The sequence below is a fragment of the Brachypodium distachyon genome, chromosome 1 (genome assembly GCF_000005505.3).
Source record: "Brachypodium distachyon strain Bd21 chromosome 1, Brachypodium_distachyon_v3.0, whole genome shotgun sequence".
In the NCBI taxonomy this organism is placed as follows: Eukaryota; Viridiplantae; Streptophyta; class Magnoliopsida; order Poales; family Poaceae; genus Brachypodium; species Brachypodium distachyon.
The window spans coordinates 40,151,002-40,168,825 of record NC_016131.3 but is presented as its reverse complement, the minus strand read 5'-3'; the positions used below and the strand labels follow the sequence as shown (position 1 = coordinate 40,168,825).

The 17,824-nt window shown below is 42.2% G+C and overlaps 1 protein-coding gene across 1 annotated transcript; it reads right to left on the bottom strand.

Moving 5' to 3' along the window:
* Positions 1-10,320: 10,320 nt before the first annotated feature.
* On the bottom strand, positions 10,321-16,126 carry LOC100839585 (carboxyl-terminal-processing peptidase 3, chloroplastic). Its single transcript, XM_003563856.4, has 12 exons — positions 15,692-16,126; positions 15,519-15,600; positions 15,112-15,242; positions 14,906-14,992; positions 14,756-14,834; positions 13,376-13,464; positions 13,126-13,167; positions 12,684-12,803; positions 12,028-12,114; positions 11,784-11,933; positions 11,103-11,210; positions 10,321-10,983 (listed from the first exon to the last, which is right to left on the bottom strand). Exons 1-12 carry the CDS (start codon positions 16,016-16,018, stop codon positions 10,699-10,701), a joined length of 1,587 nt encoding a protein of 528 aa, XP_003563904.1. The 5' UTR covers positions 16,019-16,126; the 3' UTR covers positions 10,321-10,698.
* Positions 16,127-17,824: the final 1,698 nt, after the last annotated feature.

Below are 17,824 nucleotides of genomic sequence, written 5' to 3'. Positions count from 1 at the left end.
TTGGCGTGATGGAATTTTCGATGAGATCAATCTCAGTGCAGAAACGACGGCACCTCCTTGGTATCCACACGTTCAGCTTCACGTCGTCTCCTCCTTCTTGATCCAGCAAGCGAGAGGAAGAAGTCGATGAGATTCCAGCAGCACGACGGCGTGGTGTAGACTATGGTGGAGTTCTTCACGGGCAAGGCTTCACTGTGCGCGTGAGAGGAGGAGGTCAGGGAGAGGAGCAGCGTTCGGTCAAGGGGCAGCCCCTCCCCTCCTTATGTAGGGGAGGAGGCCGACGGCAAGGCAAGTAAATGAGACAATCTCACCTTTCCTTTCTTGCCTCTCAAGAAATAGGAATTTGATCACATAAGGATCAATTCCCTAATTCAGTTTTTCCTTTCCTTTCCTAGACATAGGGATCAATTCCCTAATTCAGTTTTTCCTTTCCTTTCCTAGAGGTGGCCGGCCAGGGAGTCCCGGAAAGATTCCCAATCCTTCTGTTTGCTCTCCCCACATACGTGAGCTCCACCACGTGGTGGACAGCTCCCACCGAAGGCTTCCCTTTCCTCTAATTAATTACTACAGAGGCCCAATTAAATTCTCAGGAATAATCCGGAACATTTCAGAACCTTCCGAGAACTTTCGAAACCTTTTAGAATATTCTCGGTCAATATCGGAAAATATCCCAAACTTTTCCGAAACAACTTTCCCATATATAATTCTTTATCGCCGGACCATTCCGAAGCTCCTCGTGATGTCCTGGATTCATCCTGGACTCCAAATCAATATTCGATGTCACTATCTATTATCTCATTGTACCCTACCGACATTAAGCGTTAAGTGTGTGACCCTACGGGTTCGAGAACATGCGGACATGACCGAGACACCTCTCTGATCAATAACCAATAGCGGGACCTGGATGTCCATAATGGCTCCCACATATTCCACGAAGATCTCATCGGTTGAACCACTATGTCAAGGATTCAATTAATCCGGTATCCAATTTTCCTTGTCTCGTGATATATTACTTGCCTGAAATTTGATCGTTGGTATCACCATACCTAGTTCAATCTCGTTACCGGCAAGTTCTCTTTACTCGTACCGCAATATAATATCTCCGTGACTAAACACATTAGTCACATGCTTGCAAGCTCATTAGGATGTTATATTACCGAGAGGGCCCAAAGATATCTCTCCGTCCCATGGAGTGACAAATCCCAGTCTTGACCCATACAACCCAACAAGTACCTTCCGATATACCTGAAGAACACCTTTATGATCACCCAGTTACGAGACGACGGTTGATATCCACAAAGTATTCTTCCCGTACTAGGGAGTAGCATGATCCCATGGTCTAAGGAAATGATACTTGATATAATAAAAGCATTAGCAATTTAAACTTAAGTGACACGATCAAAAGCTATGCTTAGGTTTGGGTCTGTCCATTACATCATTCTCCTAATGATATGACCTCGTTATTAAATGACAACACATATCTATGGTTAGAAAACCTTAACCATCTTTTAACCAACGAGCTAATCTAGTAGAGGCGCATTAGGGACACGGTATTTGTTTATTTATCCATGCATGTATTTAATTTCCTGTTAATACAATTATAGCATGGATAATAAACATTTATCAAGAACAAGGAAATATGAATAATAACAAATTTATTATTGCCTCTAGGGCATATTTCCAGCAATCTCCCACTTGCACTAGAGTCAATAATCTAGTTTACATTGTAATAAATCTAACACCCATGGAGTCTTGGTGCTGATCATGTTTTGCTCGTGGAAAAGGTTTAGTCCACGGGTCTGCGACATTCAGATCCGTATGTACTTTGCAAATCTTTATGTCACCATCCTTGACATATTCATGAATAGTGTATTAGGGACACGGTATTTGTTTATTTATCCATACATGTATTTAGTTTCCTGTTAATACAATTATAGCATGGATAATAAAACTTTATCAAGAACAAGGAAATATGAATAATAACAAATTTATTATTGCCTCTAGGGCATATTTCCAACATAGGGAACATGGACGCCGCGTACTGAGGGCACGATGCAATCACGTGAATCAAGGATAAGCCTAATCAACGAGACGAGCGGCGGGGGGCAGCCTGGCAGGGCGATTGCGATCTCCTATGGAGGCGTGGAGGCATGGCGTACTGGCGTGGCGGCAGGGGAGTCGAAGTCGAGATGATGAGGCAGGAGTCGAGCAGTCGGCCATACATGATTAGCGCAGATTTCCATTTTTTCTCTCGATTAATACCATAACCACCTGTAAATTTGGGGGCTCACGATTTTTGGGGCCTGAGTGGTCGTGCACCTCGCGCATCCTCATCGACGGGTCTATCTTCGAGGCCTTACCAAATCAACATAATTCGTCCATGGACAAAAAAATATCAACCCAATGGGTCATGCCAAATCAATGTTATATGTCCATTTGTCGGTGGACATGCTATACTCAAGCCAAATTTGGCATTGGTTTGGCAAGTCTGGACATTGTCCGCAAACACGCCACGTAGGCATATTGACACAAAAATAAAACAAAAGCGTTTGGCTTGTATGTGGACATATGACAAATGGACCGATGACATGCCTATTTGACACGTGTATTCATTGGGTGAAGTGCTAGTTGTCTAAGTGCCATGTTGTCCGGACACGTACCGAATCGGTGGATGGTATGCCCATTTGGCATGTTACCATTGGAGATGCCCTTACCCTTGCACAACTCAAAATCTTGACTATTCGATCATCGGATCTCATGACTCCAAATCATCTGTCCACTTCCAAGCGTTCTCTTTCCAAACTTGATTATACGGAGGGATACATTCTAGAAATTTAATATGCTGCCTCAAGTGAAAGAGGCGATGTGGAGAATAAGGACTGGATTTCATGGCGGAAGGAGCTAAAGAGGGAGTGAGTTGCCATTGAGAGGAGGAGCAGCAAGGGATGTTTTGGAGTATGAGGAGGACAAGAAGAAGAAGTCTTGTAAGGTCATTTTGTGGGAGGGAGATGAGCTTGAGGAGGAGGAAGAAGACGACGTCTCTCACAAAAAGAAAAACAAGAGGTGAGGGGGTCATGTTGGATCAAAAGAGGATCAACTCGAGCTTACTTTCCTATTGACGTGTCTTCATGCACCTCCGGAAGGTGTCCCGAATCTTCTTGGTTTTGACCATGCTGCTCACTTGGTTGAACTCAGCTTTGCCCCAAGTGTTCAAGATGATATCAACACCCTTGGCTTGAGTTGCTACTTCTTCATGATGTATCCAGACACCAGAGTAGTAGAAAACTAGACATGATCAGCAATAAAACCATCTTCAACAATCTCCCAAGTACGGGGTCGGTGTGGCAATCAGATGAGTTCACGGTTTATAATTCCACAAAGCATAGTCATTGCAATACAAGATTGGTAATCTACCATACCCATAGGCATACCCACTAATAGACATAATAACTCCCTTGGTGGGTTAAACTAGAAGCAAAAGGGAGATCTTGCTATGGTACCAATTGTGAGGACCAGGTGAATATACTAGAGTGTGAATAGGATATTATTAAACTTTTAGCGCAGCTTAAAGCTACTAAATGATCATCTGTGCATTGCTGCGGAACCGTGTTAAAACAAATATATAAATAGATGCTTAAAATTAATTAAACCTAATGGGAAAAAATGTAGAAGTGCTATTGTGTTATAATTAAAAACAATAAAACCTAATAAGTATGTGACAAAATGATGTGTAGAAAGAGGAAAACTTTTCCCAGAAAAGAAGACATGATTGAATTTGGTGAGTGGCATGGTTTCAATATAGATTAATGCAAAATTGTAGATAAAAAGACATACATGACTTGATGAGGTGACATGATTTGCATGGAAATGTGGGGGCCTACTAAGGGGACATGCTTGCATGTTGAGATAAATAGGTAATGAGCATGGGCCTACTGAAGTTGCATGCTTGCATGCTAGGAGAAATATGTAGTAGGGTATCCTATTTAGATATAGAAAATTGCTAAATATAAAGCTTTAAACGTTGAAACAATTGCAATGGAGTAAATCTAGATTCAGAGAAGGGGCAACCAAGACTTGAAGATTTGTTACCGGAGAGTCTTGGTCACAAGAGGCCACAGGATATCCTTAAGCTTAGCACATAAAAATCATGGCTTAATCACTTGTGGTAGATCACCTCTTTCAGCAGTGACTTCCAACCTTAGTAATCCTTATTGAGGCAACTCCACAACATTTGGAGGCTCTCAAACGACTAGTAGCTATCTTGGTGATGCCCGTAAGCAGTAACAACAAAATCTTAAAAAGGCAACAAAATCTTAGATTAGGTTTGGCTAGCTTTAGTTACCCTAACTAAGGCACGTGGCAGAACCAACAGTCAGTGTCGGCAGCTCCGACATGAAGCTCGGTCCTTGCAGTTTCTCTCATCCGTTTTCACAGGAATCTACGTGAATGGAAAATCGGCAATTCTAGCACTAAACTCGGTGGCTCCAAGAGGGAGCTCGGTGATGCCGAAACTAGTCCCAAAACACCTCCTTGCACTCAAGGAAAACACACTATTTATCCCGTCCGAGAAACCGGTGATGCCGAGAAACGAGTCAGGAACACCCCGAATTAAGACTAAAATCATGTAACCCAGAAGCTGTGGATTTCTCTAGAATTTAGAACCTAGTTCTGCTGCAACTACTAGAGAAGCTCAAGATATGTTGACTTCCCTAAGTTTTCTCAATCATGATTCATGAAGCAAGCCTCGGTAGTGCCGACATAAACTCGACACCTCCGACCTTGATACCATGAAGCACTGAAGAGGTTTCAAAGGAATTCTCTCGGAATTAGGTTAAACGCTAGTTGTGTCGTAAGCAAGTTCACTACACTAGAATAACTTTCTCAAACGCTCCAGACTCTTCACCTAATCAGTCTTTCAATAATTTTGTCATTAGTTAATTCAAAACTCATTAGGGGTAGTGATGCACTTTGTTCAAAACCAATTTTGGCTTACAAAAGAAACTCCACCGGAAGTTCTGGATGATCAGCCGGAAGTTCCGCATATTCCTAGAAGAGTAACAGAGAGCACCCGGAGGTTCACCCGGAAGTTCGGCCAGAAGTTCCGGTGCTGAAAACCGAAGTTAAAAACATAGAGAAATAGGCATTAATATCTACTCGAATGGAAATGTCGTACTCAAAAAGTTCTTTGTTTTTTAGAGATGAACAACTTTGATTTTGGAGTCGTCGCGATCCGAGGTCGTTTACTAACTCAAAACTGGATCGGAAGGTGCAGCCAGATTTTGGACCGAACAGTTTTGGAAAATCAGGTCCAACCGTCCGAATTAGACTTAAATTAGGGTTTTGGACGTGGATCCAAGTCTGTTTCTTGCACGGGAAGTCCAGCGCCCTTTATATACATGAGGTGTGACGACCGATTGAAACAACACCAATCGAACAAACACATCTACAACTTTATCGTTTTTATCTCTCTCCCATGTATCTTTCTTCTCGTTCTTCGTCGTTCTTCAAGTTGGAGGGCAACGAATCCACGAGGCCCTAGGGGCGGCTAGGCCGACCTAGGGCAGCCCATAGCTGCCGTGCCACCCTGACGGGGTCCCTCCCGGGCGAGCGGGGTTTCGGGTCAACAAAAGCGCCCGCCGGACTATCTTGTGTATCGCGCTTCCGGCGAGCCTCCCTCGGCGCGTGTTGCCGCGTATCGCGCTCGGCGTCGAGGGTACACGGTGACGTGTTCGTGTGCGAACACACTTTTTGGCGACTCCGCTGGGGAAGAAGCTTTGAACGGTCTTTAGCCCGTTCTTGCTACGAGGAGAGCATGATCAAGAGGTTGCAAAATCTACAACGGTAACATGAACCTTCAATCTCCTCATGTAAATGCAAATTACTCTTATGTTGATGTTGCTAGATCCTTTGATATGAGTACTGTATCGGCTAGCCCTAGTTTTAACTATTTGCAATAGCCGATGCAAAATAATCTCCGTGCTTCAACTTATCTTGGCAACTTGCAACATGCAAAATTGAACTCTTATGCATCGGCAACCCCAGAAATTCATATGCCGATGAACAACATGTTGAGTTCGGTTAATCAGTATGAAGCACCACATGTTAGAAATTTTTATAACAAGCAAAGGAGTGTTTCATCGTTTTATTCATCGGCAGGCTACTCACAACACGTGGGTGCACCTTCAGGTATGCCAATGGATGTGGGAATCGGCCATGCTACTACTAGCTATTTGGCCGGTTACTCTCAACTGTCATATGCTATATCCCATGTTACAGATTTTTCGGCACCATATGCAACTAGCGATATTCATTATTCGGCTCCGCACCTTCACAATGGTTATAGCCGAATAAATGAAACTTCAATAGAAGCTCATGTGCCTTCATCTAGTACTGTGGCGTATGGCATGTCCCCTGCACAATTGCAGAGTTTCAGCAACAGGTCATTGCCAAAAGAAACAAAAAGCATTGCTGGACAATCTTATGCAGGGTTGGATGAATTGAAGGAAAAACTTTTATCAAATTTTCATGAGTTTGAAGCTCTTCACCGGCAACTAATAGAAAGGCCACATGATCCTGCTACAATACAAGCTTATGAGGCTTACAAGAAAAGGAGTGAGGAACGTAACACGTTCAAACTCAGGGTTTCCCCTCCACAGTTGCGAAGTTTCGGCAACACTTTAGTGCCGAAAGAAGCTAAAAGCATCGGGGGGCAATCATGTCCAGAAGAGGCAAACATCCTTGAAGAAGAGCATGGTGAATGTAGTGAAACAACCGTGTTTGATTTTTCTGGATGTAAGGGAGCTTACGTGCTGCCCTATGAGTTCCGTGCCAAAGAAATTGATGATCATCAAAAAGAACAAAATATAGCCAAACAATGTTCGGTTAACATAGATTATCAAATTGAAGAGGCATGAGATCCAGTAAAGGAAGAAGACAAGGCGTTGGAGAATCATCCGAAAGCGGAGCAAGCTATTGTTCATGCCATGCTACCATCATGCTCTCCCAACGTCTTCAAAGAGGTATATCTAACGAATAATTTACTTGTTTTCCGATTTGGTCATAACTTAATTGTTAATGCATCTATTAGCAAAAATTCATAGGCTTTAAAAGACCAATCGAGAGAAGTAATTTATTTGCTAGAAATATAATTGTTACAGAACATATCGGTCAACACATTGTTCCTTTTAGAGAGACCAATAGTAACAAATTATCACATCCAAAGTTTTTCCCATTGCTTTATTTAAATTTTATATCTACATGGGTAGCTTTGCTTGTTTCATACTTGGCTTACATTTGATCTCAAGTGAGACATGTGTGTTATAACTATTTTAGTTTTAGAAACTTAAAGCCAATGTTGAAGTCTTTCAGAAAGCCGATGCTATCGTAATTGTTTATTCAAAGTCATCGGAAAAAAAAGGTGCAGAAAGCAACACATAGCCGGATGGGATGATGTCAAATCTGAACCATTCGGTTGCATAGTTTGAAAGCCGTTGTCACAAAAATATCGGCTAGAGAATAAAAAGTGTACCTTCAATTTGAACATGTGTGATCATATCTTTCGTGTATTGCAGAAGAATAATTATATTAGAATTCTTGATCATCATGTCGAGCCATCAGTACAAGGACAAATTTATTGCAAGTTGCATGACTCGTTCGAGCATATTACTAAGAATTGCAACATGTTTCATAAAATAGTACAATCGGCCATTGAAAGGACGATTGAAGTTTGTTGAAACACAAATAATTGACCAATCAATTCAGATTCGTCTTGATGGCCCCAACCTATTGCATCGGCTACTTCAAGCCGATTCACCTAAAGTTTTGCAGGTACACACTGAGGATGGGATCCATACTATAAGTGAAGGAATTGTTCAAGAGCATGTTAAAGGCATTCTTGAAGGCGAACATTCCATTGAAGCAACACCGAAGACATCAAGCACTGGGGGGGGGGGGGGGGTTCACAGATCAATGCATGCAAAACCAAGAAGGACAAATGCCGCAATAAGCACAAGGGGAAGACATCAAAAGTCACTTTCACACAGTTGTTGGAAAAGTATAAGAAGGAGAGTGAAGAGAAAAGTGCTAATCGGCCAAGTAGTGTAAAAGCATCAAGATCACCCCAAAGGCGAAAGTCTAAAGACAGGAATTGGCGAAGGGAGAAATTCAACCCATCAAATTCATATCCTCCTTTTGGACCACCAATTCCAATGTCATGGATACCTCCCTATGTTGATTTTTGTTCATACCCATCATGGGACAAGTATGATTCAAGGGCACATTATCCATCTTATTCCAGATCATCTCGCCCAAGTTATGCAACTCCAAGAAGATCAACATTTGAGCAGCAATCACATGTCAAAGACCGTTTCAATTGAAACGGATCGGTTCGGAGCTCAAAGGAGAAGGAGGCGATCAAGCAAATTTATCGCATCAAAAAGGATGGTCGTGAGTGTGTTGTTTCAGATTTGATCTCAAATAATAAAGAGCCGGTCAAGTTGACCTTGGCTACTAAAGGCGAGGAGATGAAAGATCAAATTGCCAAATCTGAAATAACAAAGAAGGTGCCCAAGATCAAGAAGAGTTGCTGCTATGCAAAGCAAAATCACAGCTGGGATGCCCACTCGGTTTATCAAGTTGGCAAGAAAGAAAATTGCAAAGGCTTAGTGCAGAAGAGCTGAAAAAGAAGAACATGGCATGGGTCCGTAAGGATAAACACAAGGACAATAGTGATGTGCAAGATGTTGTTGCAAGGATAGCAACAAAAGTTAAGAAAGGAAACAATAAATCTAACAAGCAATTTAACCGAAGGTTTGTGTCACTTCGCCAAGATCTTCGGTTAGCACATCCTGCATATTCTTCAAACATACCATTGATGCCTTTGCCATGGAGTTCATCCCAGGTATGATCGGTAACCCTTCATGGATTTATTGGGATCCATGGATGCATCATAATTATTTATATCACGAAAGGGTATCGCCGAATCTATATTCATTTGATTAGTTGCAAATTTTGTTGCTAATCCAAAAGGCCAAAATATTTGAGGTTCATGACCAGGTTTGTTGATTATTACGGCTATACAGACTTTGTTGGATGAAATATTCTTGTTTCTTTGAGCAAAGATATATGGCCGATATATATTTATTGCCCTTAGCATATATGGTCGACGAAGTGTTGACATCGTCTTTAGATAAAAGTGGTGCAAGTTATTTTTCGGCACACAAGTTTGCCGAAAAACAGGGGCATGTGTTCACAACCAATTTTGGCTTACAAATCAAACTCCACCGGAAGTTCCGGATGATCAGCCGGAAGTTCCGCATATTCCTAGAAGAGTAACAGAGAACACCCGGAGGTTCACCCGGAGGTTCGGCCGGAAGTTCCGGTGCTGCGAACCGAAGTTAAGAACAGAGAGAAATAGTCATTAAGATCTACTCGGATGGAAAAGTCGTAAACATGAAAGTTCTTCGTCTTTCCGAGACGAACAACTTCTCTTTTGGAGTCGTCGAGATCTGAGATTGTTTACTACCTCAAAACTGGATCTGAAAGTGCAGCCAGATTTGGACCGAACAGTTTTAGAAAGTTCGGGTCCAACCGTCCGAATTAGACTTAAATTAGGGTTTTGGACGTGGATCCAAGTCCGTTTCTTGCACGGGAAATCCAACTGCCCTTTATATACATGAGGGGTGACGGCCGATTGAAACAACACCAATCGAACAAACACATCTACAACTTTATCGTTTTTATCTCTCTCCCATGTATCTTTCTTCTCGTTCTTCGTCGTTCTTCAAATTGGAGGGCAACGAATCCACGAGGCCCTAGGAGCTGCTAGGCCAACCTAGGGCAGCCCACAGCTGCCGTGCCGCCCTGACAGGGTCCCTCCCGGGCGAGCAGGGTTTCGGGTCAGCAAAAGCGCCTGCTGGACTGTCTTGCGTATCGTGCTTCCGGCGAGCATCTCTCGGCGCGTGTTGCCGCGTATCGCGCTCTGCGTCGAGGGTACACGGTGACGTGTTCGTGTGCGAACACACTTTCAAAGGGTCATGTTTTTTTACCACAACAATGTTAAAAAGGTTGAGAGACATCAGCTCACATCGTTCACTTTGATCCCCATAATTCCTCGCTGAACAAAATTTTAAATCCACTCGCACCACTGACATGCAAAACCTTTCATCCGGGCCTTTCAGGCAATCTTCTTGAAATGATTTTTAAAATTGCACCATGAGGTTCCAAAATGTTTTACCAACAAGCTAAAATTGGAACTTTTAGCGGTTGTTGTGTTTGTTCCTACGGTGTATCAGGCTATCAGCTGGGGCCTTCCACATGTTCTTACTAGAAAATAAAACTGATACTATTTATGTAGAGCAGCCAATATGCCAAATGTAGTACATTAATACAAGTTACAATTCTGAAATCTGTGCTTGTCAAATCAACGGGGGCATATGACCACCACGAAGCACCAAACAGCTAAGTTCCAGTGCCTAGTAACCTACAAATCTACATTACCGGATCAGCCTATACATTGTTACAACACTATTCAGTCTATACTACAGTCTATATACAATGTAATGCGGATACAGCTATATACATACAGCCAACATGCTGACGAGAGTTTGAATTTCCAAAGCTGAATTTCCATCTGTCGAAATACATTAAGCACCCTTCCATAACAGCTCGAACTTTTGATAACCAGTTAGGTGCATCAATTCAGCATGGCATCAGAGCAACAATCTGGCTAACCATATACGAAGCAGACCCCTTCGATTGCTGAATTTCTAACGCTTGCTCTGCCACCATAATACACGAATCCATCTCCAAACTTGGGGCTTCACCGTTTTCACTTAGCAAAGGTGCTCTTGGTAAAGATAGCATGTCAGGGGTGCATTGTATGTCTGGTTGGATCCCGACTTGGTCGATTTCATGCAGTGCTGGAGAGAGGTACTTCGCGACTGTGATGAATAGAGCAGAGCCATCATCCAACTCCGTCACACTCTGCACCAAGGGATGTTCAGTTCAGTTATGCATGTTTCTGAACTGAAGCACACAATAATTCAAGCATTTTTACAGTACACTATAAGATGAGTTTCTAGCGAAATCGTCCTTGGCCTTGCCTGTATTCTTCCTTTACCGAAGGTTTTGTGACCTACTAAAATAGCACGGCCATTGTCATGTAATGCTCCTGCCAAAATTTCACTTGCACTGGCACTTTCTTCATTGACCTACATGTTGACGCACATGGACAGAAGATCAGGCCTCATAGAAACAAATGAAACTATTTTATTGGATTTTAGAATTATACTCCCTCCGTCCCGAATTAACTGTCGTGGATTTGTATTTTGGGACGGAAGGAGTAGTTAGCAAAGAAATATTTATGTGATGCAGCGATTTGGGAAAAAAACATGAAAGTACCAAACCAAAAAATATTTCTAACTGTGAGGGGCCGAAATGCGCTGTGCTTAACTTATTTTATAGCGTGTTTCAGGAAAATAGCAACGAAGCAGAAAAGAGTTACGCGAACGGTAAAAGAGGCAAAAGCTGGTTGTAAAAGCAGGATTGTGATAATCAAACACAATGTCAAACACATCCTTGGAAAAATAAACTAACATGATTAAATACTAAACTAACAGGGAAGCAGCACTCCTATAAACATCACTGCTTGGCTTTTCGAAAAATGTGAAAACATGATGGATGTGAATCCTATAAATATTCGATCTTATGAAATTTTGTACTCGTATGGAATACAAATTGCAACATAGACCGCATAGTCAAATGTGCATGGAATGGGAACTCACAAGCACCACAAGAGGATCATGTGTTAAAGATTGGCCTTGGACCATATTTATTGGTCGAACATTCCCCTCACGGTCGACTGTGTTCACAAGAGTTTCATCTCCATCTAACCATATTTGAGCCACATCAAGACCAGCTTTTACTAAACCACCCTGTTATAAAGTATAAAAAATAACATTAATACTAGAATATTTTTTGAAGAAAGTTATATTTTGTAAGGATGCATGGTGACAAGAACAGACTGACTGGATTATTCCGCAGATCTAAAATATATGACTGGACACCCTCATCCTCCATCTTTTTAATGGCACTTTCCATCTCAGCAGCAGCAGTCTGGGTTGAAAGAATAATAGAACGTGGCATGAAGGAGCTCAAATATTAGTATAACATTTACATATTCAGCAAATTCATTAGAATTAAAACAACCAAATCAATATTAGGTCTACAACTAAAATGGTCAGGGTTTTGCAATGTAACGTGAAGATAGATTAAATAAATGTTCTGAAGTTGGAGAAAATAGCAGCGATGGTCTGATGGATTATTTTGGTGGGTTTAAAACATAACATGTGCATGCACATTGGCATGGAACTCTATCACTTGGATTCAGTTTTTCAGTATGACTGGCAGCTGGAACTCTCAGAACAGTCAGCATGTCTTCAGTATAATCACGTGGTAAAGAAAGCAATGAAAGAGTTTGTTATGTAGTTTGGTACGAAGAAAAGTTATTACTCACTCCGACCCATATGACTTGTCTCAAATTTGCCCAAATATGGATGTATCTATGTTTAAAAAGCGTCTAGATACATGTAATATTTCGACAAGTAATGTGGGTTGGAGGGAGTACAAAATTTCTTATCAATAACAAGTTACAGAGGCAAAATATAACAAATTTTGGTACTTACCTGAGAAAAGGCAGCTAGCCTAACATACCCAGTCTTTTCCTCATGGCCATCACCTGAACTATGAGATATGATTGCAGTTGATACAGGTGAAAGATTGATCACTTCACGACGTAGCTGGACCTTTTGAAAACAAAATGTGTAGTTTAATTAGAAAAACATAATTTCACATCCTTAAAGAGGAAATCACAAATAGCATGTGGTCGATGTGCACTGTTTTGTGCTATTGATACTGAACGCATCTCTGATTAAACTGGACACTTCTCAAATATGGAAAATGTTAAGTGTAGGTTTTCGTATAAAAAAAGGCCGGAAATACTTTTTTCTTTTCTTTAAGGAAGATAGATAGTTTAAATATCATCTGCTGATGTAAGTACATGCTATTTACTACCTTCTGCTTTGGGAAATGTTTTCTATAGCACAATAAGAGAAGTTAGGCATATACCTCCTTTTGTCTTGTCCTACCACTCCTATCATTTCCAGTACCCTGGAGACACGATAATGCATCATTTAGAAATCAAATACAGGAAGACGAGGAAAGTTATTTCTGCGCAGAAGTTATGTAATGAGAATTCGTTATGTGATTATTATGTAACTAAGGAAGTTGAGTAAAGGATTAAGAGATGTTCCTTTTCAAATACAGATAAAGAACACCCCAGGTACTTCTCGAGTTGAGACTGAGGATAAGGGCATACATCCAATAGTTTCACTTCCACAGTCGTTCCAGCACGACCTCGAAGTCTCTGAGCCACAGTTTCTCCATCCAACCCAAAGACACTATTCCCTGTAAAATCAGCTGAGATTAAGGGCACATTGAATAAAGGAAAGAAGAAAAGCTCACTATTTGAATAAGCAGAGGATACATACAGGTCCCTTCAAGACCAGGGGAGAAAGAATATATATCCACTTTATTCATTCAACCCCAAAAAGAAAGAGATATAAAGACTGTGACGTCTACTTTAAGATTAGTTAACAATAGAAGACTTTAATTTTTTTAGTTAGGAAATCATACTTAGGATAGGATTGCCACTGATCTGTCACATATTTTTATTGAGGAATCACCACCAGAATATGTTGCTTAAAAGTGTTGCAAGACCAGGCTCCCAACGTCCCTTTCAGGAGGTCATTGGTCTGGATACATAGGTTGTGACCTTACAATGCAACCATGAAAAAAAAGGGCGGACCAAAAAGGGAAACAAATGGGAGGCCAAGAGCATTGACAAAACACCGTCTAGACTCTAGACGGCAAGAGCTGATCAGTGACATCAACAAATAAGCATGCCTTTTCCAGCCTTTTATTGGAGCATATGAGTTTTGGTCGGTGCCACCATGGTGGTTGCGTAGCTCCTGCGCCACTTTGGAAATCTTCTAATACAAGAGATGAAAGGTATGTAAACATGTGTAAACATGTTTTGGTTATCAATCTGTGCATCATGATGCTACTAATGTAGGATGAGTAGTCAGTTATAAACCTCTTGGTCATGGCAACTAGTTCTTGAAAATCTAGAAAACCTGGTTTCTCAATGCTGGAAAAAGGAATTCAAGAAGATAATATTATGTAACACCATCAGTCTCAACCAGTTCTCAATTGTGGCGGCATAAGAAGGTTAAAATTGCACAAGGTACAAGTCCAGTTGTGCAAAGATATCCTTCTTCGATAAATATTCAGAGGCACATGTCTGTGGCTCGCGTATTATTTGTCCACGGCATAGAATCCATGCTCCAACCAACTTTTCTTTAGTTTCAAGAATTGTAGGCCAATAAAAAGGTCAACCAAAAAGATCTACTAGTAGGTTAGGTATGATTGACTAACCTCCCATCATCCTTAACTTTATCGCTTGCTACCAAGGAACATTGTTATTTTCTTACCCTTCTCAGATGTCAGTGTCCATCAAATAGTTTTTTATTTAGTCTCAAAGGTTATTCGTTGAGATGGGCATACAATAAAAACAGCAGCACCAAAAGCATGAATCGTATTAAAATGAATTTACAAGTAAAGCTTTTCAAAAGTACAAAAGTAAGGTATGGATTATGCTTTCTACTAAAATCGACTATTGATACAGGAAGTAAAATACCATCGATATCAACTAGCTCATCGCCTTCACGTATGCCTGCTCGATCAGCTGGGCCTCCCTCAATGCAGTTCATAACAAGCTGCACCAAATTTTGCAGGTAGAAATTGTAACACTCATATGGTGTCTTCTTACAGGGAAAACTGAACTTACCAAGCGTCCAGAGCCAGGTTCCTTATTTATGAATATGCCAACCCCTTGCAAGTTCCCATCACTTCCGATCCTGAAACTCTGATATTCCTGCATCTCACCAACCATACATTAGCCTTTTCATAAATCACACAATGTGGGAGAACAAGCCTGAAGCCAGACAGTGCACATCATTACTGTGCGATGGTCCGTTGCTCATTCATACGTACCTTGGGGCTGATGATCTTTGTGAACGGATCGCCTAGAGTGGACACCATCCCACTGATCTTGCCATAGGCAGCATCTGCGGATTTCAGTGGGAACATCTCCACCATAGTCTGCTGAAGTTTCTGGTCCCAGTCTGCACACCAAGCAGAATCACATACTACATCATCCCAAAAACTGGTTTACGGTTGCCGAGAGACAATTTGAGCTGGTACAGCCCTATCCCTCCAACGGACCCTATAAGCAGCATGAAATACTACTCCACAGGGCTATGTGCATGAGGCCGGGGGGTTTCCCTCATTTTCGAAAAAAAATGAAATACTAGTCCATACCAAACTTGCACCACTTCTATCCTTATAATTTTTTAATTCAAAACAGATCCCAGACCAGGTGCATGTAATCGGGTATGTACCTTGGTGGTTGAAGGTGGGATCGACAAAGGTCTCACGGATCAGCCCCCATGCCTCCACCAGCGTCCTCTGCACCCGGTTTACCTGCCAAGAACACAATCAACAAATTCACCCCGAACCCTGCCTTTCTTGGAAGAAGGTGGTGTCTGCCTGCAGTAGGACCATGGAGACCCACCTCTCGGGCCTTGGAGACGGGGAACGCGACGGTGAGCGACTCGGCCAGGGCCGGCGGCGGGGAGAAGTCCCCCGCGAGCCCGTTCAGCGACACCACGGCTGCTGCGGCGAGCCCCACCGCCGCCTTCCCTAGCGCCCTGCCGTCGTGCTCCGGCGGCGGGGAGGCCCTGACAACCGGCGGAGGCTGCCCCCGCCTCTCCGACCGCACCCGGAGCTTGGTTCTCCCGGCGCCAAGAACCGCCGGCGAGGGCCTGGGGACACGGCCGAGCAGGGCGCGGGGGCCGCGGGGGCCGCGGGCGGCAGCTAGTGAGCACTCTACCATTTCCATGGACGCAAAAGCAATCACGGAATGTGACAATGGGGTCGGGTGCTCGGGCCTCGGGTTCTCGCGAGCGCGCGAGATATTAAGCTGCCGGAGCCCACTGGGGAGGGGGAGGACGAAGAAGCGGAAGAATCTTTTGGTTGTTCCGCTGGGTTTTGTGGACACCAGGAGATCCCTGCCGAGGGAATCTCCCCGCGCAAGACACGTCACGGACTCGGGCTTGTACGTTTGGGTGGTGCTGCGCGCAACAAATATGCAGGTCATCTAAATAACTTAAACGAATTGGTTAATACTCCAGTAATGTTTTCATGACGATGGTGAAGCCATTTGTAATCTACTCCCTCCGTTTCACAGTTCCTGTCTCAATTTTGATTAAAATTAGATGTATGTATTTCTAAAAAGTGTCTAAATACATGTAAGATTTTAACAAGAATTATGGAACGAAGAAAGTAGATATTTGAGTCATGGCAAACATCAAAATTATCATCCAAATCTTGGACGTCTTGACATCTGTACGTAAAACATTCACAGTGCTTTCTTCAGCGGTAGATGGTTGTTAAATTTCATGGTCACTAAGCTTATATAAGTACACATGAAGATTACAAACCCAAAAATGCAAACAATTGCTCAAATGGTCTTCAGTGCAATTTTAGCAAATCAAAATATCACATACACCAAGCTTATTTGCTTGCCCGGAAAACCTAGTCATATATTTTGCGGAATGAAAGAAAATCCTTATGTAAGATGTAAATCCACAAAAGTTTGGGCATAACATCTGCAAGGAGTAAGAAGGCATATGATGTTGACATAATGAAGAAAGCAGTTAACATGAAACAATTAACTCATTCTTATTCAATTATCTCGAACAACATATCACCTTGACGAGGGATAAAGATTTCTCACTCGAAATGGGGTATGGTTTGCCATTCTATATGGAGATTACTTCCCTGGTTTGCTAGAGTATTTGGAAAGTTTGCAATGACTATGTCTTCAATAACATCAGGCCTTCTCTTTTTAGATGTAGACAAATCTTCAAAGAAGAGCTCAGTCTTGGCTTCCATCGTTCTAGAAGACAGGAGTATCACCAGTTTGGTAACTAGATTAACAATTTTAGATAGGATTGACCGATAATTTTTGGTTATTAGCTTTGTAACTACAAACCTTTTATTAATATATTTGCAGTAGAGTAGATCATTGATCTACTGTCTTGCCTAAAAAAATGGGGTATGGTCGTGATTCTTTTTTAATGTGGGGTATGAGCTCCTTTGGTTGTACCAAGCCTCGTAGAATCGTCCAAAATGGCAAGAAGAGTTAACGAGGCACGGTACAAGGGCTCCCGCTCGTACCCATGCTCGTACTAGGTATGCTAAAACCCTAATGTCCAGTTTCCTCACACAACAACACGTGGTACGAGCGCGCTTCGTACCCTCGATCGTACCGCATGAAATATTCGCCAAAAATGGTCCGACGGTGGGGCAAAAGCTCAAAAAAACCAGTACCCCGCACAACTTTCTCTTCTCTCTCTCAAACTCCAAACCCTGACCCTCCTAAACCTCCGATTCTTCACCGATTTCATTCATTTGAGTTGGGGAATCTTATCCTCAGTAAGTTTCTCTCTCGATTCTTTTGTGTATTTCGTCTGATCTGCGAGTATTTGGGGAATCTTATCCTCAGTAAGTTTCTCTCTCGATTCTTTTGTGTATTTCGTCTGATCCGCGAGTATTCCTCCTGCATTTTGAAGATAGATGAGATGGATGTTTTTGGTGATTTTCGTTGATTTGGGATGTCAGGATTCAAAGTGTTAATGTTGTA